Raw genomic sequence first — 24,290 nt, 5'->3', positions numbered from 1 at the left:
TTTCTATTGTAGCACCAAATTTCTGTTGTCATGAGATTCTCATTGACACTGTTGTAAAATGGAATGACTTCATTACGGTCATATATTAAATATATATATTTAGTTGAATTATTTAATTATGAAGTATTTTCTATAGATTTATGAACTGCCATTAACTGGAATTACTGCTTTGAAACTGATTAGCAGAATACTTGCTGGTGTTTATGTAAGTCTATAGAAAAGAATTCTTTCCTGGACTGTAGATTTAAACTGCAGATTGCATTTGCATTTGTTTACTTTAGTATAAAGTATGATTAGCAGAATGTGTGATAAGAGAACTACAGAGAAATGGTTTTGTTCAAGGTCATGGAACAGGCCAGTGAATTAAGGTAGAAGGAAAATATTTTCCTTCTGACTCCTTATCTATTTAGCTCATAACACTACCTCGTTTTTAATTTTAAAATGTTTCTGTATCCTAATAGGAAGACCAACATTGTGTGGAATTATAGTGTGTGTCTCTTCTGTGTATTTCTTAAATATGAAACAAAAAACTTGAATATTTATAACAACTGTAATATTAATTGTGGTAAGATATATATGAACGTATACATTTTTAAGCTTCTTGGTAGTACAAATATTTCAAAGCTTCCAATACTAAGAAATGCTTTTTGGTCTTTGAAATGTACAGTCGTTTGCTTCAATACAGCTTTTTGCTCTACCTGAAATATTTTTTTTTCTGTTTCACAAAATAAAGTGGTGTCATTTAGAAAACTACCAATCCACTATAAATAAGTGAAGAAATAATTAAAAGTGGTAGAATAAACAGTGTTTGGATACCTTGGATATCCTAGGGTAATTGGAACCACAGTGTATTGGCACACTGTGTAGAAGTTCTTGCATTTCCTTCCCATCCTATTGAAAAAAGGCTGGGAGGTTGGTAACACTTTTTTTAAATCGGTATGAATTTTCATGGTGGGAGTCTGTGATCTATAGATTTGTATCTTCTGGAAGAATATGATTTCTTCTAGATTGCTTTGCTTTGATAAATGTTTTTTTAGGTAGCAGAAGAAACCCCATAGTGAAGTTTGAAACAGTTTTGTAGAGGCCTACTCCTGTAAATCATTTCAAATGGATCTATGGACCTTGGTGTGCTTGGAAATGTATACTTATTGAAATTGTATGGTAGGAATCAGAATTGGCTATTTGTTTATACTTTGTACCATACAAATCTATTTGGTAGTGTGAGAAACTCCGATAAACTCATTTAGGAAGAGGTAATATTATCTGAACCTTTTCTTAATTTTCTGATTTTGGGTTATTTTTTAGGAAGTTGGATTTCTGATTGTTGCGTACTGTCTTTTAGAAACCTCGTACACCAAAAACTTAGTCCACGTAGAATAATAAAAAATACCCTAAGTGTTTTACCTAATACATAAAACATAACTCAGGGAAGAGAAACCTTAAAAACAACAACAAAATCAAGATAAAATGATGGAGACAGAAGTACTTTAATTTAGGAAGAAGTCTGGAAAATTGGGATTACCACGATAAAAAATAATTCCATTGTTTTGTACTTTCATCTTGTTTCTAATGTTGGTTAGCTTACAAAAGATAATTTTGTGAAAAACAAGTCTAAGCTCTTTTTAGAGGAAAACATCACATCCAGGTTGTGTTAGGTGCGGCTTTGGGTGATACACTTGGGGTGTATGAAAGTTACACATGCTCTTGTTTCGGAACACAGCACTTCAGACCCTACAGGCAGAGGGTGACAAAAATGTACAATAAGCAGAGAAAAAGAAAGGGTTGATTCCTCTGCCTGACACATGCTGTTGAATGGGATGACCAGCCTGAAGCCTGTAAAAAGGATTTCTAAGTCGTAGAAGTGGTTGGTCTGTATGTACAGGAGCAAAAAAAGCTCTGTGGGTGTTGGCTGCATATGAGGAGCCGGTTATAGGGTTACAAAACTAACAGTTAGCTATGGAACTGGAAGTGCCTCTTTTCCAACCACAAAAGCTAGTTGGAGTCCAGATCACTTCAGCTGGACTACCTCGTAATTTGCATGGTTTGTCTTTGATCCTTCCTCATTACTAGAAAAGATACACACAAGTATATGTGAAATGTATCCGTAATTGTGCTTACACATCTGACCATTCACATGGGAGATTTTCTCCTTTGCCTGGAGTACGGAGTTTGAAGTGGTTTCTGCTAGAGACTGTGAAGAACTTCTAGTCACTCATCCGTTGATCCTTCTCGTCTCAAAATAGACGTGCGGTTTCACAGAGCTGTGGGTTAGCTGAGCTTGGCAGGCACCTCCAGAGATCATCCAGTCCACCCCCCTCAAAGCAGCATCAACCAGAACAAGCTTCTGAGGGCCGTGGCCAGCCGGGTATTGAGCGCCTCCAAAATGGAGGGGCCACAAGCGGTCAGAGCAACCTGCTCTTGGTGTGGTGACTCCTGCACTCACCTGACTTGTTGGGCTGTGCTGGGTCATTTTTAGCGATAAAGAATTACATGTATCTGGGCTGATTTAAGGGTAGCGTTTTCTTTTTTTCTTTTTTTTTTTTTTTACCTCCTACTGAAGTTTCACCGTAAAGGTTTAAATTCCTGTCAGATCTAGCTTTGTGAATGCCTCCCCCTCCTTACTTCATTCTGCTACATTTTTTGAGCAATATGTGTAATATCATAAGTGTAAAAAGAACAGATGAGTATTAAGATAAGTAGGTAACTTGTTTAAATCCCGATTACCATCTATTTCATCGTAGTTGTCAGTCCATTCGCGGAATTGCATGGGTTGGTTTAAAACGCAGATAACAGACTACGTGTGACTGTTCTGATTTTGAGAAAAGCCATATAGCAAGTTGGCTGTTTCAGACATTTCAAATACTAAACTCAACTTCATCTTCCTTCTTTTCCAGTTGCTGCTGTAGTGTTATTTTATACAGCCCAGAGCCCACATAATATACCTCTGACTGAAGTAATTGGGCCAATATGGCTCATGTTGCTACTTGGAACTGTGCATTGTCAGATTGTTTCAACACGAACTCCTAAGCCACCTCCCAGCACAGGGGTTAAAAGAAGAAGGTATAGTCTATATTAAAGTACTTATTTAGGATTGTTAAACTATTCTAAAGAACGTACATGAAAAATCGTAAGGGTTTGCAGTCTCTGCTTCGCAAGAGATGAGAAATCGAGGCTCTATTTTTACCAGAAACTTTAAAATGGGTGCTTAATCGGTGCTCTAACTTTTATGCATTTACTAATTTGTGCATTGCTTTATTTGATTTTTAATGCAGTGAATCTGATATTTTGCCTCAAAGCAGCTTGCAACTGGTGGAGTGCCAGTATCTATGTTACTGCAAATTGGGTTTTAGAACTCTGTGTGATAGTGACCAGTGACCTGACAGAAATGTACATTGAAAGAGATATTTGAAGCATAGACCTTAAGTCTTCCAGCACTTCATTATGGTTTGCTGCAGTGAATTGTCCCATTACAATGGGGAAACCTGCAATAGTGAATTTTGCAGGTGTTAGCCTCAGAGATGAAATATATCTTGGGTTTTAAGTGTTATGATAATGAATAACTGTTTTGCCTGGTTTTATTAAATGGAGTTTGTTAAATCAACATGATAAGCCTTTAGCAAAATATTTTGAAATCTTGCTTGTTTTTGCATGCTTAAAACTGCTGAATGCATTATAGACCTACTAGATTGCACTTATAAAGCTACCTTCCAATTTTAATCTCTTCTGATGAAGGAAATTAAGGAAAGCAGCACATTTGGAAGTACATAGGGAAGGAGATGGCTCTAGTACCACAGATAACACACAGGAGGGAACAGTGCAGAGCTACGGTACAAGCACCTCTTACAGTATTGGCGCTGTCTTCAGAGATATCTGGCATGCCGCTTTCTTTTTATCAGGGTTTGTATTTATTCAAGGCTACATATGTGTTAGATATGCACTATCCCTTTTCTAAAGAGGTAAACATTGATCTAATGATTAGATAAGCTTTTGTTGATCCAGTTTTTGTTAATAGTACTCAGCTCAGTGTTTGAACATGTCATGTGTTGATCTATTTCACTTCTGCAAATGCTGATGCAATAACTTTGAAGAGATACAGGGTAACTTTTGTTAGTCCCCTGATATTTGTAGGACCACTCTGTGTTGACAACTTGGTTTCTCAAATTTAATCCAAAGAGAAAATCAGACTTTTTAATTTTGCTTTGTTACATCAGCTGCTTATTACTCTGAGAGAATGTGTGTGGAGCTCCATAACTGTCATGAAATCACATACTTTTTCCTGAAGAAAAAACCTTCAGGATTCAAATAAGCACAGTTATTTAGTTTATAAATAAACATAAAAGATGCATTTTCTAATGACTGGAAGAAATATCTAACCTTGTTACTTTTCAGAGATGTTTTGCAAATGATCAATCTGCTAATGTAGTGCTCTGGGCTTTAAAAAAAAATAATAATAATAATTCAGTAGCAGCCAGTGTTCAAGATGCACTATACATACAGCATTGTAAGTGCTGTATGTCAGCGTTTATTAACAAGAGAAAATGTACTCAAAATGGCATAAAGTTAAGAAAAGGGATACTGCAAGTGATTTAATTGATGTTTTGTTGTGCATGGTGCATCTTAAATATTGCAACACTAACATGTCTGTCATACTTGTGGTATGTGCTCTTAACCTCTGGTAAAGTTTATTTTGTATTATTTTACATTCTGGGAATATCTTGTTGAAACTCTGGAGAAGTTTTAAAAACGTTTAAAAATATTGCAAGAATGCATTTGACTTTTCTCTGTGTAGATTAAGCTATCTTTAACAAACTATGAGTAGTAGTAATAGACACCACTGCTGTTCTTTTGTGTAACCCCCCATCTAAATGGATCGGTCTAAACACATTAATTTCTGGTATGTTTGGATTGTAATCTTGTAAACTCTTTGAATGTTTTCAATTCTATGAAGACACTGATTTTCAATAGGAGAAAGATTGTTGGTAGACTCATTTTCTTCCTTGCCTTCTGTGCCTTGGGCTCACAAAGAGTGTTTTCAGTTGAGAAGAGATATGTGGTACTTGCTCAAACCATTTAATGAGAGGTACTATTTGTAGATGTTAAGCCTCAATGATGACTACTTAGTGTATACAGCATCTCCAAAGCATAAGGAGCGCAGAATGACTGAGGATGCTGTAAGTAGCCTTTAGTCACTTGTTGCCTCTTCACTGTAGAGGCACGGTTTGTATGTCTGAGAATGAACCAAAGCAGAAACTTGTCTATCTGAAAAATAACCGTTTTTTTCCCAGGAGATCATGCAGATCAGTTTCTTCATGTAATTATTTTTCCGTGGTCATACAAACAGTTTTGTCAGCACGGTGGGATTGCATAGTGGGACTGGGAATGAGGAGACAGGAGCACAGTGTGGAGACTAATATTGCTGAGGAAGTTGTTGTGAAATCCCAGTGCAAGGAAGCTGTCCTTATTTGAATTACGGAAATCTTTAACTTCTAAAAAGTTCTGCAGCTTGAATGGGGAAGAGCGTTTTTTGATCAATTCCAATGAAATAGATGGGAATAGAATACTTGCCTAACACTTCCTCTAGCTAATGCATAAATAAGACTGAAAGTTCTTCTTCACTTAGCATTTGCAGATATTCAACCTTTGTGTAAGACCTTTTTGGATTTATTCAAGGTGTTGTCTGGTTTTGCTCTTAAATACCTTTAAATCTAGCATGAAATTTTAAAAGTTGATTAATGATAGGAAAGTATGCATTTTTATTAGTTAGGGAAGTATGTCGTTCATATTTCTTTTTTTTTTTTTTTTTTTTTTAACTCACTATAGTGGGTTTAGTTTAATTTGGTAGTTTAAGTTGAAGCCCACATTTATGCATTTCTTGTGTGGGACTTAGACTTAAATTTAGGGATTCTTACCAAAAATAGCATTGATTTCTGCATTAGAAACAAATGAAATTTTACTTGAGTACCTCTTTTTCAAAATGAGCCTTAGCTGATATCAAACTAATATTTCTCTCACTGTTACAGCATTACATATCTTGCTTTTTAAAGTCCTATCTGAAAAAAAATATGAATAAATATATATATTATTATTTTTTATGCATTGTTACTCAGCTGCTTGAGGCTGCTTCTTCCTGGTAGTTTTGAAATGTGAAAAACTGGCTTTTTTTTCCAGACAATGTGAAATGAAGGCATGATATTCTCACAAAGTCACACTCCCTTTCACACTGTTTAAAAAAAAAAAAAAAAGCATTAAAAATTGGCCTCTTCGGATTCTTGGTTCCTGCAAAGGATTTAATCTTAGTGATACTTCATATCTTTCCTTACTGCTCACAGCTGAACTTCCTGAAGCTTATAATTTCACAATAAGTTGTTACTGAAAGACTGATACTTGCTTTATTTGAGAAGTTGAACAGCATTTTTTTTCCCATTAAGTAATAAGCTATGCTTTGTGTCTGTCTTATTTTCATTAACTTAGCTAAACAATGACATTATGGAATAGCACAGACGTAAAGTTCTAGCATGCTTACTGTTGATGGTTTGACATGTTTGTCCAAAGCCTCAGTAATGTCTTAAATGGTCTTCCTAGTGGCTTTAGAAAATGAGAAGCGTTTGTATGCAAACTAGCACAGTGGTAATCTGCAAATAGGAAGAGGCTTACTAACTGCTCCTCCAGCACAAAACATGTGATCAAGCATCTTGCTGTCTCTTCATCTTTGTAAGCTTATAATAAAACTTAACCCATGCAAATATATAAAAACTGTAAGAAGTTTTTTCTGCTGATTTTGTACTCACTTACTTAGAAATAACATCAACAAAGAATGTTGGGAATAGGTAAGGGAATAGTAGGTAAGTTCCGTAACTTCCTACAAGAGCTTCCTATTAGGGAAGTAGAGTAGCAGGTTTTGTTTCTTTTTAAGTAGCAATAATAATAATAAAAAATGCTGTTAGTTTTTTTTCTAGGAAAGTGTAAGGGAGAGTGGAACAAGACTAAAGAATGTAAAGGAAGATGAAAAGCCTCAGTAACATTGCCTTTTCTATTCATTATTTTGTCCATGTTCTTAAAAAAAAAAAAATTGTTCCTTTTTGGATTTTTCCCCTAGCGTAGGTCTCCCTAGCCATGTGTGTGTTCAGGTCGCCACTGTATAAGAATACCTTATCTTGGGAGGAATTTGGGGCAACTATCCCAATTTGTATGACGTCCATATTAAAGAGGAATTTAATCTCCTGCCCTGTAATCCAAGCTATCGCTGAATGCTTCCCTCCTTAAAGAGAAGGGCAATGTACATTCCCCTGTAGGAGCATAATAATAATCAAGCAGGTTCTTTATAGTTTTATCAAGTGTGTTTAATGTTCTTCTAATAAATAATAAAATCTGGAAATCTGATTTATAACTCTTTTACAAGCGTTCTGGAAATCAAACAAATAGATGATTTTCATTGCTTTCTGGGTAAAGACTTATGTTATTTACTTTGAGATAGAGAATCTTAAGTGAAACTCAGCTTTGAAGTAATCTCTGTTGATAAGGCAGCAAGCTGCTATTCCTTTTTCATTCCTTCATTTACTATGCTTTCTAATTTGGAAATGTGATCCTACAAACTTTTGCTTTAAGAAGGACTTTTCCTGGCATTAGATGACACTGCTTCTACATATATTGACTAGATAATGGCCTTGACTTTTAGAAAATGTTATGGAAGGCTATTTATGGATATCAGTAGTCTTCTCTTAAGAATAATTATACTTAAGCATAATTCATACACTTGCGATTTGAAACAAGCTTAATTATTGTGTTTGTAAGATATATTGAAATATGCCTCTGAGGTGTTACTGGATAATATAGGAACGAGTAAATCCCATTGTGTTTAGCAGACTTATTAATAAGTCAAGTGAATTTAAAACAAAAAATCTGTATAGAAAGTACTAAATGCAGCATGTCTGTTTGCAGCTTCAAGAAATGGCACATTTGCTTTGAATTAGTAACACAAAGAAACTTCTAACTTTTTTTTTGACACAATAGAAAAAAGCTCATTTACATTTGGGGCTTGTGGTTCTTCTGTTGCTAAAATTGCTGTGAAGTTCTAGCTGTAAAACATGGGTTTCCTTTTCTCTTCTCTCCATAGCTTGTAGAATATTCTTTCAGACACTGTTTCCTTTGTAATGGCTAAGAGTAATGAGTGTTAATGAGAAGATTATAAAAAAAAAAAAACACCTTACAAATATTGCATCAAATGCTAATTTTTATTATGTATTAGTTTCTGTATATCTTAACTATAGAACTAAAACATGGGTTGAGAAGGGTGAAGAGGATTAGTCTGGAAAAAAAGTCAGAGAATCATTAATGCTTGCATTTGTTTCAAATCTAGATCTAAGAAAGCAAAAAACTCAATAGATAAATCCACTGAGACTGATAACGGCTACGTGTCCCTTGATGGGAAAAAGACAGGTAAAAGCAGCGAAGAATGTATACAGGCCCATGAACGTCTCTGTGAAGTGGTTAAGCCAGAAGAGTTAGGGTGGAGCACTGCAACGGTGAGAGATACCTTCAACAATCCCAGTCATCACAAAGTAAGTATGCCTCATGGCCTTCAAAGCTGGGTTACTAAATTGTCAGGTGATATATAAGCTGTATTTTTGTGATGCTTTTGATATACTCTCATTTACTTTATCCTTAAAAGTATTGGCCCCGACACCAGGTGCTGGGGCCAAAATGATGTTACATCTTATTCCATTCCCTATATTCCTAGCCTTTCCTTTTCTTGTCAGAGGATTCTTACTGACTGTCATATAAACATTTTTTGCTGTTCTGTGTTTCAATACACAACTTTGTGTGCTGTCACTTATATATGATTTTTTTTCAGACTTGCTGAACAACACACTGTACCTTTTCCTGCCTCTTTGATACTATTGGCATAAATAGGTCTGTCTTTATGCTAAAATGGAACAAATTTCACATTACTGGCAATTGGTAATTTTGAGGTCGTTCTGAATGTTTACCTGTGACTTGTCATTCTTTTCTTTTGGTTCATTTCTGTAGAAGATGAGGAAAGGCCAATTTCCCTCTCAGTGAAATAGGCATGGCTCCCCTGAAGAGGGGATAGATAGGGATGAGATGGAAGCTTAAGAAATGGTCGTGAAAGAAAGGGGAACTTTTAAGTCTGGATCGAATTATCTCCTGGATATACTGTTTTCATCCTACTGTTCTACAAAAAAGATTTTCCAAAGTATTTTTTCCTGGCTCCATTATTATTGTCTTTTGAGCATATATTGACTGCCATTACAGCACTTTTACTTGGCTTTGTCTCACTAGTATTTACTGTCATGGATCAATCAGAGCAGGGTTCTTTTTCATGGTAATATCAAATGGAAAAGTTACTGGAAGTTTATTTTATTTTATTTTTTTATTAAAGGAAAGGCATTCTGTGGGGAAATTCATAGTCAAACTATTTAACAACACTTATAATTAAGTCAGGATGAATGTGAAGAAGGTTCATCTCAGGGCAGTAATTTCAGTCTGTTGGTCTGCAAGAAGTGTTTCCTCAGCAGCAACAGAAACTGTGATTCAGTTGGCTTTGTCAATTCCAAGCATTTTGTATTCTTGATGAAATTCAACAAATCAAGATTTTTTTTATAAAGTCTTTACAAAAAAAAACTTTACAGGGTCCTATCCAGTGATCTCATAATAAATGAAAATATACATAAAGTTTTGGGTGCCTGAACAATTTTTTATTGACCTCTCTTCCTGTTTCTGAATCTTCCTGTTTCTGAAAGGTCTGCTTTCGCTTCAGTTTAAAATCAGGGAAATAGAAAGTGGGATAAATTTATAATCCCAGTGTTCTAAAACAAATCTTGGTGCATTTTATGGTTGTTAGCATTTGTCTCTTCTTTCTTTGTACCATGTATATAGATAATTAAGTGTGATGGTGTCTGCTATCACAATTTTGTATTTTCACATCTTCTGGATATTTTGAATTTAAACCTTTAAAATGTGAATGCCAGAAATGTTCTTCAGGATAACATGAACTAGCCATTCATTATCTGGGGAAGGTGTATTTAATACTATGATTTTATTTTATAATTGCTGCTGTACAACTTATTTTTTAGAATTAGAAATACATTAATATCTAATTTAACCAAGTATGTATATACTGTTGTAGAAATAAATTGATTTCAATAGTTTAGAACAAGACTAGGTAAGTATGAGTGTATGTCTTAGTAATGCTATATTTCTTGCACTAGGATGCTCACAGAACTGTGACAAACTTATCAGATGAAGTTTCTAGTGAGGAAGGGCCTGAAACTGGATATTCGTTACGTCGCAATGTAGAGCGCACATCTAGTGACTGCACACTTCGAAACAGGAAATCTCATCATTATAAGAAACACTATCCTCTGGAGGTATAGTCTTTTTTGTTGCCTCTCTTCTGTACATTGTTAAAACTTCTTGGGTTCTTGTTGAGTATATTTTTTTTCTCAACCTTTTTTTCTCTTATACTGAATTTTAGGATTATAATAATTGGAAGCCATGCTAGCCGGGGAGAGGGACGTTTTCGAATGGCAGAGTTTTGTATTTAAGAGTTTTTTATTTAGTTGATTTGAGCTTCATCCTATTTTTCATTTTTTTTAAAAGTCCTAAAATATGTTCTGTAGATCTTGCATCAGATTTTAGCTAACTCCTCTATAATTAACTACTTTAGAAACTTGAGTTGTTACAGAAACAGTTGTAACTGGCAATATTCAAATTTTCATCATGCTAGGGCTGCTTCATCTCTCCATTTACTTTATATTTTAGATTCACTAGCCTTCTTGAGAAGAAACCTAACAGGCTACCTCTGAATTTTCATTCTTTCATGTTTATTGAAAGTCATTAAAATACTGTCTTGAAATCTCAACAAAATTCTGATCATTGTATTGCAACAAGAACACACAAAATACTGAAATTTTAAGAGACTTGATGACATCAGAGCTAGGAGGAGGAATCCACTGATTCTGTATTAGTGGAATCCTTAGTGGTAAGGATTCAGACACTGAAAGACAAAGGTGTGTGTAGGGGAGAGACTTTCTTTCTCTCTCCTGTGCATGCTCTTGTGCTCTCTTGTTCACATTCAGTTTTAAAGAGTTTACGCCCTTTTTGCTGATGGTATGCAACTTAACGGATTTATGAAACTTTCAGGTGTGTTTTTTTTTTAAGGCTATTTTTTTCCCTAAGACTATGAGAAAAGAGTGTAAAGAGTAATTTTGGCTCTAGCAAGAGTCCACTTACAGGTGGGTTTAATAGGCAGAGCATCATAAGAAAGCCTTCTACTTGATATAACCAATGTCTTCTTAGAAGGGTTCAAATAATTACTTTCTCTGATAATAATTGCCATGAAGTTTAAGCTTTGCACATTAGCAAACTATATAATTTTCTCTTCTTTCATTTATTTCTCACAAACTTCAGTTAGAAAAACACAGAACACTAATTCATTTAACTGTTTAATGTCTTATGCATAGTTGGTTCAGGCTAACTGAACAGGTCAATACTTGGAAATATGTCAGTTTTTTATTACAGAAGATGTCTCTTGACTAAGTACTACTGCAGCCGGAAAGACATGATTACAGTCAAATTTATCTTAAATGTATTTTTTCCATAGGGTGCTTCAGAGCTTTAAAACTTTAAAATGTTGGCTAGGGAAGACTGTGTCGATATCTTCAGAAGCTGAAGAGACCACATTTGCTCTGTGTAGCTTTGGCAGTAGTGCTTTACACTTGTTCCCCATTTACTTCTCTGACTGATGCCATGAAAGAGGAAGCTTTTATTTTTTGTTACCAGCTCTCCTCCCCCCACATGATTACAAAGGAAATGAAACAATAGTTTTCAAATCTGTGAAAGCTTTCTTTGTATTTAAAAAATAAAAATAAAATAGTGAAGTCAGTGTATATGCTCTCAACTTCTGTCCTACATCTCCTTTATTTTGATATTTACTTGTCAGATTTTAATGTTCTTACTTTATTCACTCAATGATACCCTATAGTGACTGTGTTCTATGAAGATTTTTTTAAAGAAAAAAAATTTCAGATACTATTTTTTGTATTGGTGTTATCTCTCACTTTATAAAAGAATGGAAAAGAGTTAACAGTATTTTTTTCTATGTATTTCTTTACAAAATGGCTACATAAAATATATTAAGCAAAATTTTCAGGAAGAACAAGTAACTCTTTTGATGGTAAAGCGTTACAAGTCATATTAAATTAGTAGGCCTGCTGTAATGTTATTTGATTATTTTTTCAGTGAAGAAAATTGGGTATATTCTTGAGATAAACTGTAAGAAATAAATTTTGCTCTAAAAGGGAATTGAAAATGCCAGATGATGGTGATGAGTAGGATGGTACTGCTTTTAAGACTTCCGACCTGTCTTGCAGGAAACCGATTCTGCTAACTCTTGAGAGCAGTTTAAAGGTCTGCATTTTTGTTCTGAAGAAAACATTGGGTTGTTTTATATATATGCATTGGGGTGTTTAAATCTCCCAAACTTACTGTTTTTCTATAGGATTAGCTAAGGTGTGGGTAAAATTTGAAAATAATCATGCATGCTTGTTCCTCAAGTACACTTCAGTTAAAATAATTAAAATTTTATGTATGACTGCAGAACACACATATACTTAATTTGGGGTCTGTCTACTCTTTCTCTCTACACCTGATGCATACCTATCTTCAAACAAGTTCACATTCTTTGTCTTTGAGAAGGTATGTTAGCAGTAAGAACAGTGGTATGTAATTTGGACATTGAGAGTCAACTCCCTTGTTATTATAGGCTGTTACATTTAGGAATGTATTTCTGGAACATAGCAATCTTTCTTTTAAAATTGTGTCCACGCTGCTTGTTTGGAAGTCTATTTGAGTGCCTCAGGTCTTGGATGGCTGGAAATATCTGTCCCTTCTTCCTCCAGGACCTTCTTCCTTCTTGCCCTTTCTAGAGAGAGAGTCCCTTACAGTATGGTGAGTAGTGAGTGTGGCAATACGGTTCTGAATCTGCCAATCTACAGCTGAAGTAGGCAGTCTGCAAATGCCCGTGTGCAGTGTCACTATACCTAAGGCTTGGTGTTTTGTTCCATCTATTCCCAGTTTCTGCGTGGAGCTGAAGAGGGAAACTGTCCCCTAAATCCCTTAATCTTGCTTTTATCTAGGTTCTCTGTGAATATTTTTAAAAGCTACACTAGGGGAAAAAAAAGTATGTTTTTAAGTAGCTAAAGTAGTTCAGCTCAAACAGTAAGAGATAGAAAGTCAAAATGGCAAAATAATTTAAAAATACTTTGTGAATGAGGTTTTACTCACTGTCACGTTTCTATATTAATTGCAGGTTAGTCTCCATATCCCTAAGCCTCATTAGTGTCTTTTACATTTTCATAAAATAATGAAGCTGTAATGTGTTTTGAAAGAGACTTAATAAATCAGAAGCTTGAGATAGAGTTGGAGTCTGTGGCTTGATAATTGCTCCTGATGTCTAAATTAATGAGTTTTAAAAAACTGTAAAATTGTTATTTCCTTTTAATAGTGCGTATGATTTGATCCTTCGTTACGTGACCCTTCCCACAACAAATCAGGGACCACTGTTATTTCTTTGTATGGTGTCTAACAATGTGCAGCCTCTTCAATAAACACTCCTTCAATAAACATATAATTTTTTCTGATTAGAAAGATAATGGATTGGAACATCAACAGATAAACATGAACTCACTGCGTTTGAGCTTTATCATTGTTCTATTATCTGGAGACAAAGTTGAATACAAAAGCTGCATTAGTTCCAACAAATATTTTAATTTCAGGATACACCTAAATCAGGTACTAGCTGCAGTTCCCGGTGTTCGAGCTCCAGACAAGATTCTGAGAGTGCAAGGCCAGAATCAGAAACTGAAGATGTGCTGTGGGAGGACCTCCTACACTGTGCAGAGTGCCACTCTTCGTGTTCCAGTGAAACAGATGTAGAAAGCCCTCAAGTGAATCCATGTGTGAAGAAAGAATATAGAGATGACCCGTTTCATCAGGTTGGTGTCCACTATTTTTGACCTTTACAGCATACACATCTTCAGTCTTATCAGCTTTATCGTATGTTCAGGAGGCCTGGGAGAACGAACTCCATATTAAATGAAAGTAACAAAGCCAAAGTGATTTGATAGAATTAAAACAAGGAAAATTGGATTTCTACTAGACAGTCATTAATTTGTCAAATGAAGAGGATATGACAATGTATTGAAAGAGCCTGCAGAATATTTGAGTATTGGGATATTAGGACTCAGTGGTTTAAGCTTCCTGTGGTAGATGGTTCTGTCCTGTTTTTGTCTCTAATGGAATTACTTTTTGTGAGCAAGTTTCAGGCATTATGTATATGAGGGAAATCAAGAAACAGAAGAAAATATATATATAATACATGCATACAACTGAACAGATAACAAAATCTAACGTTATCTGTATGTATAGACATATGATATTACATATATAATTATAAATTTTTTAGGTAAGATATTTATTTTTACCTTAAAACTAAATCATTTTATTTCACTTTTTTAATGCTATTCTGCGGCAACATATTGGCAGTCATTTCTGAAAATTCTAGGGTTTGTTGGGTAACAGCTCAGTAGCAGCAGTCTGCCTTCGGCTGATGTTGGACAGAATCCACAGTCAATAGTTAATAATTTACAATGAAGTATTAGTTTTAATTTGATTTAAAAAAAAAAAAATTGGATGTCAGACCGTGCCAGTTATGTTTGTAGTACTAGGTTTATCTTTAAATTGCATGCCGCTTGTTAATTGGAGCCATTTAAGTAAAGAGTCGTGGAGAATGTGAAATATTTTTCTGGTTAAGCATGTAATGTGTGTTGGTATTGTATACATCAGTGCTAAGGAATGTTATGCAAGAGATGGTATTAATGCTAACTAAGAAAAAATCTCAAAAGGCAGGCTTTTCACTCATAACTAGAACTGAAAATGATGTATTTATAATCCCCTTTCCCCCTTCCAAACAAAACAAAACACAAACAAATAAAACAAAACACCCCAAACCCAACAGAGATAGCAATTTGGATTTCATGCACTCTTTGCTTTTTAAATTTATTTTATATCTTTTTGCTTATATTCCGTATAAACACTAAAGTGGAAGCCCTTACCATAAAGAATTGAATTGCAGTATACGAATTGACTTTGTTTTTCTGCAATGTTTTTTTTTTTCTTTTATTGTAGATTGTGTGAATTTTTGAGTTTCAGCTCCTGGTGTCGATACTCCCTCTGGAGGGAGGTATTGGAAATATGTGATTAAAAAGGTCCTTCTGTAACTAATATTTGTCTTATTTTAACAACATAGTTACATTTTTTCCCCCTCTAATGGTTAAAAAAAAAAAAAAAAGAGAGAGACAACTGAGTACTCAGCAGTACAGGAAGATTTCAGATACTGATAAAGTAAGTTATAAAAATAAAAAACAAAACTTCACTTTTAATCGGTGGCAAATTAAACTGTTAAAAATATGCCCCCAAAACCAACCCTTCTACCACTTTGATGCACATGGCTAGCTGACCAAGCAGGGCTGAGAGCAGTTTTAATCACCTGTAACAAGGAAGAGTGAGACGGGGCTGAGGGAAATCAAGAAATGGCTGCAGCAGCACTTGATGCCTCAGCATTTTCCAGATCTTTCAGTTCTCACTTGTTTCCTCTCCATTTAGAGTAAATAATTATGCAGCCATAAGTGCATTCCTTACGTTAGGCCAGGTTTAGTTGGCTGTTGGGGCAGGATATATTGATCAAAGTCCTACCTGTCTGAGTCTTCCGCAGACTATGGTTAGCACAGGAGGACTTTATTCATAGTAAGAATTATGAAGTATGCAAATATCATTAAAAAAATGTTGACCCTAGGCTGAACCAAAGGTTATTACTTTTTAAACTGTTGGGAAAATAAAAATCAGAAAAATAACAACATTCCATTAAATGGGTGGCAAAATTAAAGATGATTTATAGGTAGATCTTTGTTTTCACTCCTCACTCTTCTTTGACATGCTTGCACAAAAAAAAAAAAGTAGCCAATTAATCCTCAACCACACTGAATCCAAGTTATTAGAAAATAAAATATGAGGAAGGAGAAATCTCTGTACTCACATATTTCTTGAAAAAGAAGTGGGTGATTTTGAGGAGTGTGTTTAACATATAGTAACGTAGTAGAAGTGAGTGCTGTATAACAATCTTTGTGTCAGTCTAAAGGCTTTTTTTCATCAGCATATTGCTGACAAATACAAGTTGACATAACAGTAGCTTGATATCACTCATGAAATATTATCCTTGTCTTTCCCAGAGTCACTTGCCTTGGATCCATAGTTTGAATCCAGGATTAGAAAAAATAAGTGCAATTGTATGGGAGGGTAATGAGTGCAAGAAAGCAGATATGTCTGTGCTTGAAATCAGTGGTATGATAATGAACAGAGTGAGTATTCTTTTTACTTTACACAAATACTATATTTAGTACTCTAAGCACAACCAAAAAGAAGTTCATTACATGTTTTTATAAAAGTATCTGCTATTGGCATTATGGCTGCACGGCTTATAGCACAGATTACTCATTACTAACAGTTATAAGACATACGGAATCTTAAGTATTGTACAATAAAATACTTTTGCTCTGTTAAGTGCTTAGTGACATAGCCAACCTCTGTTTTAGTCTTCCAAGGTGGTATATGCCATGAATATTATTTATCTCCTTGATTCTTACGAACAACTAATATGTTGGGTTAGGACTGTGCAGGTCTGAGTATTTGAATGCTGAAGTTAAGATTAGAAAATGAAGTGGAATGTCTCATGAGTCCTCACTTCTGCCTTTCCTAGTACTCTTCAGGAAGCAGGTGGATAAACATTTAATTGACGTTGTACTCTTTTTCAGAATAGACAATTTAGATATTTTGTAGGGTTGAACGTAAAATCTTAGCATAGTTTAAGACAACAATCAGTTATTCTGAGAAGTTGATACTTACCATCTGCAACATGTTAAAAGAACTGTATTCACAAACTTGGTTTAGATCCCTGTACATGACTCAGAACCAATACAGTGTTGTATGCAGTCATCATAGAGGTAAACCTTAATAAAGCCATAGCCAGCACAACAGAATTCTAATTCTACATGCACTGTAAACGCGTGGATTCCATTAAAAACTTACAACCTAAAAACAGAACACAAACAGGAGTAATATGCAGGATGTAAGCAACACAGTCGGACTGGTGTGCTTTGCTAATTCAGTGCTGAATTAATTTTTAATGTAAGAATATACATTGAACTGTTTGCACTGCCATGTTATGTTGCCGGTGTTTTTTAATTGTCATATTTGATTGCTATGTATTAAATGCTCCTTGAGGACTTCCTTTTTCTTAATAGTAAGTTATGAAGATGCTTGCTTGAAGGTTTCATATAATGTATCAGATTATAAAGTATTCTTTGTGACAGTAAGACAGTGATATTAATAAGGACAAGATTAATTCCAAAATTAAAAATAAAACTTGTTTTCTTTTGTTTCTAGGTGAACAGTTATATACCAGGAATCGGTTATCAGATTTTTGGAAACGTCATATCTTTAATCTTGGGCTTAATGCCATTTGTATTTCGACTTTCCCAAGCTAAAGACTTGGAACAGCTAGCTACACATTCTGCCACTGAACTTTGTATTACTGCATTCGGATCAAATGGAGACATACTGGTTCTCTCAATGGTTGTCATAAGTTTCGTGGTCCGTGTGTCTCTAGTGTGGATTTTCTTTTTCCTGCTGTGTGTAGCAGAGAGAACATACAAACAGGTACATAAAATAAACCAAGAGGATTCACCTGAAACAAAATAGTGTTAATTTTTTTTTCTCTTTGATTTTGTGGATATTTGAAACTTCTGTTCTACATTGCATGGAGATTCATAGGTCAATGATGACAAACTCTTCAGTGGGATTACAGTTTAGGAGATGACCCAGATGCAAATGACTGAAGTTTCCTTTGAGCTCTGTAGCTAAGTCTTTTATCCAGAAAAGCATTTCTGAGGGTAAACTTTCTATCTTTTATTTCAGATTTCTGGCTCAACTCATTGGCCAGTCCTTAGACATGTCTCAGTTTGTCTCAGTTTTCCTCAAGGAGAAGGAAACTTAAGTAAAAGCTCCCTAAATTTCTGGTTTGTTCCACCAGTGTGTTTCATTCAAAACATTTCAGTACAATTCAAAACAGTTCAGTCCAGACCCTAGTGAAGAGTCTTGTCTGCTTTGCTGGCAGATCTGTCCCAGGGCCAGAGACTGAGGGCATTGCTATCTGAAGAAATACACCTGTTAATTTATTGCTTTCTTTTTGCAATTAAACTTTTTAAAAAGAATGTCCCTTTTAGCTTAATAGTTTCAGAGTGTGGGTACTTACCTAGTCCACAAAATAAAAAAATTATACTTTCTTTTCTCAAATTATGGTTAAAACATGGGACTTAATGCAGTAGAACAGCATTAACCTGCTTTACTTATCATTTCTGTTGGAAGAAAGATCTGGGATGAGCACTCTTTAATGCAAGTGATTGGCTGGCTTGATTCTCTCCCAGATTTTAATAGCATTGCATGTCTGTCATCTGAAATTTGAAGAAAAGAAGTGTGGCTAAATTTTGTTTTTCATTAGAATAAGCAGACTTTTACAACTTTTTAGTGTATCCTCTCTTACTAGTAATATGATTCTCTTATTTCTGCACTATAATTGACATATTTTACTTTACATTGATATGTTGTACATTACTTTGACATATTAAGTGAAGATTTTTCTCCGTTTTCTTTTTAGTGCCCTCAAAAATGAATTGATAGTTAAATTAATATTTTTCTTCTCTGCAGAGGCTACTTTTTGCCAAACTTTTTGGTCATCTAACGTCTGCCAGAAGAGCAAGAAAATCAGAGGTTCCTCATTTCCGTTTGAAGAAAGTACAGAATATAAAAATGTGGCTTTCTCTCAGGTCCTATCTAAAGGTGAAATAATGTACATTTTTCCTACTGCTTTTAATGTCAAATATCCCATATGCTCTTGATGAAAAGTTGGTATTCTGGTCTGAATTTCCCCCTATATGAATTTATTCCTGTTGGTGTACATGTATTCTACACGCTTCATTTTGGTGACTTGTGGCCAGCAGCAGCTGCAAGCAACCACATTGTGAGGAAGTAAATGTCTAGTTTTTTAACTTGGTATAGAATGTGAGTGTGTTCAGAGTAGAAGTCTTGTGTTAACTAATGCTAGCGGAAAAGTGTCTCAGGTGAATATATTGGGTAAATCACCACTTCTGGAATAATACTGACAGTAACTTGAAGAGCTCCACTAGTTAGTGTCGTTAACACACAAGGAGTTTATGAAGCAAGACAGTTTGCATGCATAGGCTGTACTGTGAGTGCATATGCACCACGTGAAGCTAGAAGTTATGCCCAAGTAGAATCTGCAAGACAACTCATAACATTTGAGCGTCTCCTCATATCCCTCTAATGCTTTTTTCAAGCCAGAGCATTCTGATGATCCTTTGTGAAAAGGATCGTACTATCTCAGCTTTTTGTTTGCAAGGTTTTTTCCATTTTTCTCTCTGCATTAGGTGCCTGCAGCATGGCATTTAGTCATTAAGCCCTTGACTTCACTGTCATCTTTTTTTTAATAAATATTTTTCCTTCTTATCAGGCTTGTTGTACATTGTAACTGGTATGTCATGACAATTACTGATGGCACTTGCTGCCTTTTCTGCCTTGGGTATCTATAAACTCTCCACATCGTTAGATGTTTTTTTTGAAACTTCACCCTACTGAAGCAGCTGCCCTTCAGTGGGATCTGAACCATCTGCTCGTGACATTGATGGGATAACTAATTGAAGCTCTGCAGCCATCTCATGTTTTAAGTTTTCTGGAGGAGTCCTGTATAATGAATATCACTCATGTTTCATTACTAGTAGAGGCTCAGGGATTAGCATTGTTTAGTTGCCTAATCTCTCTCAGGTTCCATTACAGAGTTTTACCCAAAGTTGTGTCCAAGAATTGCCTCAACTGAATACTCTCTCCTGTATTTTGCACAAACATTTTCTGTCTGCGTGGGCTGTTTCTTCATCTTAGATGTTAAATGGCTTTTCATTACCTACTTGCATGGATCAATTCATTCAGTCTTAAAACACCATCACTAATGAAAGTGAGCAAAGGCATAATCACTTTTATAAAGAGTTTCTAACTGGCCTTGTTGAGGACTATTATAAAACCATAAAAATGACCAACCCTGCAGAACTCAATTTACATTGGTAGACGTAAAATGTCTCAATTTCAGTTATTTGTAGAGCGGTGTCCTGTAGTTCTGTTCATGTCTTTTGTCAAGTGCTATGCCATCAGTGTCAATCTTTAGAAAAATGAACGGTAGGGTTGTAAGGCAGATACCTCTTTTACAAGTAGACAATATGGTAAAGCTGGTGTGTTCTCATAGGCTGTAGTTACAATATGATAGATTACCTCACCTGTTAACTGCAAATTTCTTGATTCTTTTCAACGTGAATTTGATTCAGTTTCTTTTTGTCTAAGCTCCTCTAATTTCTAGAACACTCCTTTGGTTTCTACCATTACTGCTAGGCTTGACTTCCAAGTTAGGTATTTTTCAAAATGCTCATCCTGAAGAGGAAGAATAAGTTTTCTAAACACGGATGAAGCTGTTTGGTTTCTCTTGAAACACTTTTTTGGTGAACAGCAACTGATAATCTTTTTTTTAGTGGTGGCAATAACTTTGCTTACATCTTTGCTCCTTTCCAACAGCAGTTAAGAAAGGTTAGATAAAATCTGCTATCAATCCTTTCTAGAACTATGTAAGGGATTATGAAAACACAAAGAAGCTGTGGTGTGGAGACCGGGGAGTGTGGAAAGCAGGAAATACAAGCAGGCAAAGTTTTTAATGTAAAATGTGATCTTGAATTTGAAAGATACGTTATTTAAAGGGGAATTGAAGTGGTTTGTTTACAACACCCCTTGTGTTATGGAAGTATGGGTAGACTGTGGAAAAGATGTGCCCTTTAAACTTTACACTTTTTCTTTATAGTCTGTACTGCGTTGCTGGGTGGGAGGAAAGAAGGATAGCAGCATTTAAACAACAAAATCTCATTCTTGTGCTTTAAAAACTGCACGTGCTGGCATCGTTGTGGAGAGTGTCTTGCCTTTTTTCCTCACAACTGCACCTACGTTTTCCACGTAGGTGCTGTATTGAATTTGCTACTTCACATTATGAAAGACTGAAAAAGTGGTGAATGTTCTTTTTTCATAGTTTTTACATGTATGCAACTGAATTAAATCTTATATGCCTTTGGAGGTATCCACATGTAGTTATATTTATAGGTTCTAATATTGTGTTGAACTTAAATTACCAATCTGCAAGCTATGAGGAAACTTTGTTCTAGGTGTGAATCTAACTCGATGCACTAAATATGACTGCTGGTTAGGTACCTTCTCACTCATATATACATCTCCCTTATTTTCAGCGTCGAGGTCCTCAGCGCTCAGTTGATGTCATAGTTTCATCTGCCTTCCTACTGACTATTTCAGTTGTATTTATCTGTTGTGCACAGGTGAGGAAATCCCACATGACTTAAATAGTTTTTAAAATAATAGGCTGCCTTTTGTGTGATTATTCCTGTTAAGGTAAAAGACCACAGTGAAAAATCAGTAACAGCTGTTATAGCTTTTCAGAAGATTGAGCTCCATTTATATTGTTCATTTTATTTACTTTAGAATATTATCCCCTAGCCATGCTCTAATAGCTAAAGAAACTTAGTGTAATTACTGGCATGGTGGTATTATTATTGCTATTAATGTGCCCTCTTTCATTGCATTGTGGGTTTTGGAAGACTGTTTCTTCTAGCATATTACATCAAAACATACTTTGCAAAGATATATAAAAAAATATAATTTGAGATTGCCCTTAGTTGATGAATTTGTTGGCTGTAATAGCCTGCCCTCTAGTGGAATATTTTTTAGTAAGCAAATCTAAGTTTAAATAAGAGTTTTACTAGTAACGAAGCTTTGTGCTTGAACTTCTCTTTCAGCATACAAGGAAGCTTCTGAATTGCTTCTAGTTGCATTTTTTCCACTTCCTTCCCTAGTTAATGCTAACGTGTTTTCCTGGCAGCAAACTATTAAAATATTTAAAATGATTATAATTTAGCAATAACACTATTTGAATTAAATTTTTGATGTAATTCAGTATGTTTGAAGGTATGTTTTGTTTTGCATCACACGTGGTGTCTTTGCAAGTTCAAACTTGTGTTTAACTTCTTAGAATGTAATACATGTTTCTGTTGTTTTAGAATATGAAAAAAAGACGCTTAAATTCTGAGTCTTTTATTTCACTTTCTGATTCAGCCTTTTCTCAGATCTGATATCTTTAACAAAATTTTGATTTTTAAATTATGATTCAAAAATCTTTTATGCCTGAAAACAGCCCATGTACCTATTACTATGAATTTTTTCTTGGAGTTGGGGGAGGTATGTAATTCTTTCCTTATGTTGCAACATAAATATTAATCTGAACTCAATTTTAATTTTTCTTTTTTGCTTTCAGCTGCTTCACATGCATGAGATCTTCCTTGATTGTCACTACAATTGGGAACTAGTAATTTGGTGCATTTCACTAACACTGTTTCTGTTACGATTTGTTACTCTTGGATCTGAAACCAGTAAAAAATACAGCAATACCTCAATATTACTTACTGAGCAGGTGAGAATTTGTGTAATTGTACATTTTTCTATCTAAACAAACATTCTTCTAGTAGGTCTTGAGAATGCGTTGTAGATGCATTAACATAGGCTGAATTGGAGAGTTAATTGTGGTATAGTGAGACAAGTTATTCAAGATCCTTACAACGTGAAATTAAGTTTCTCTAGGCAGTGTGTGTCTTTGTTTAAAAGTTGTGTGGAACATTGAGATGGCCAAAAACCATCTCTTTAAGCAAGCATGCTTAGACATAACGAATGTGTCAATTGATATGACTAAAGATTTAACAGAACACAAACAAAAAGGTCCTTAAATAAGGAAAAGCCTGACCTCTCAAAGTATTGTATTGAGAGTAAAAGATTTGAAAACAAATTTACTTTCTGCAGTGAGTCACTCTGCAGTCCAGTAATTTTGACTTCTAGGTTACAGGGATTACATATAGTGTCCTCTAGGCTCCATGGAAATTTCTTCTTTCAGTCATCTCTTAAGCTTGGCTTTGGATCTACTTACTTTTACCCTCAGGAATGTTCTATTCAGCATTTGTACTGCAAACTCCCTCTCTGCTCTGTCTGGTACTGCTGATAGTTTTCTAGGCTAAATGTGTTCAGTTACTGTCAGGTAAGAAGCTTCTCTTTTTAGTCTGAGAGGTTTCACACCAGTTCAAAACATCATTCAGGACATGATGAGGCTGGGCAGCGAGAAGACAGACTGCCTATTTACCTTTGATAAGGAAAAAATGAATTATCATTGAGCAAAATACATAAGCAGTCATTTATGTCATTTGTCATAAGCTTCACTTCATAAGCCTGACTTTGGGAGTGTGTGGAAGATTTTATTTCCTGACTTGAACTAATTTTCAATGTTTATAAAAAACCATTTTAAAAACAAGTCTTTAAAAAATAAGTCTCATTTATATGAAGCTTCTAAATACACACAATATAACTTATTGCTCTGCAAGATTTTCCATTTCTCTTAATCTCCTGAGTTTGGGGTTGGAATGCCAGAGGAAGACATCCAAGATATGGTAGGGTAGGAACAAGAAGTGTTCTTTTTCCTATTGACAATTACAGGAAGTTGGTTTTAAGCGGTGCTTAGCATAAATATCTTATATATGGGCTTTAACGCTTGAAAGGTAAAGTGATTTTCCTGTGGTTGCAGCCTCATCCTTCATTAGAATTTTAAACATTACCTTTAATAAATACACAAACCATTTATTTAAATCACTTGATGCTTTGCACTTAATAGCAAAAAAGAGTATTTTTGTTTCTGAATGAACTCCAAGCTGATGACTGTCACAATTGTTCATTTTTTCTAATGGAAGTATGTTAGCACTACTTAGTACTTTTTGGATTTCATTTGAAAATGTTAGTTTAAATTATTCTTGAAAAGTACCTCAGTTCAGTTACACTCAAAAAGAGTAGATTAGATTCTTAATCTAGGAGTAAATGTACAAGCATGTGAACAGACCTGCAAAGAGAAGACTGGAGTCAAATCAGTCAAACTAAGTGTGACATGCAGTTTGGTGGGATCCTCTAGTACAATAGGCACAGGTCCCGAGAGATCTTTGCATTGG

General features: G+C 35.0%; 1 protein-coding gene across 4 annotated transcripts in view; it reads left to right on the top strand.

The window, feature by feature from the left end:
• PHTF2 (putative homeodomain transcription factor 2) overlaps positions 1–24,290 on the top strand; it is a 66,997-nt gene that overhangs the window by 34,433 nt on the left and 8,274 nt on the right. For 3 of the 4 annotated variants that reach the window (XM_080575327.1, XM_080575328.1, XM_080575329.1), the window contains 10 exons: positions 2,895–3,060; positions 3,733–3,897; positions 8,357–8,558; positions 10,230–10,388; positions 13,797–14,015; positions 16,308–16,436; positions 17,521–17,793; positions 18,841–18,972; positions 21,486–21,572; positions 22,565–22,720. In XM_080575327.1, the coding sequence (XP_080431453.1) occupies positions 2,895–3,060; positions 3,733–3,897; positions 8,357–8,558; positions 10,230–10,388; positions 13,797–14,015; positions 16,308–16,436; positions 17,521–17,793; positions 18,841–18,972; positions 21,486–21,572; positions 22,565–22,720 (1,688 nt within the window). The remainder of the gene's footprint in view (positions 1–2,894; positions 3,061–3,732; positions 3,898–8,356; positions 8,559–10,229; positions 10,389–13,796; positions 14,016–16,307; positions 16,437–17,520; positions 17,794–18,840; positions 18,973–21,485; positions 21,573–22,564; positions 22,721–24,290) is intronic. The other variant, XM_080575330.1, reaches the window with a different exon arrangement.

This window comes from Anser brachyrhynchus (assembly GCF_964034855.1).
Source record: "Anser brachyrhynchus genome assembly, chromosome: 1".
NCBI classification, from domain to species: Eukaryota; Metazoa; Chordata; class Aves; order Anseriformes; family Anatidae; genus Anser; species Anser brachyrhynchus.
Note: the sequence above shows the minus strand (reverse complement) of the source record. Positions and strands in the feature narration are given on the sequence as shown.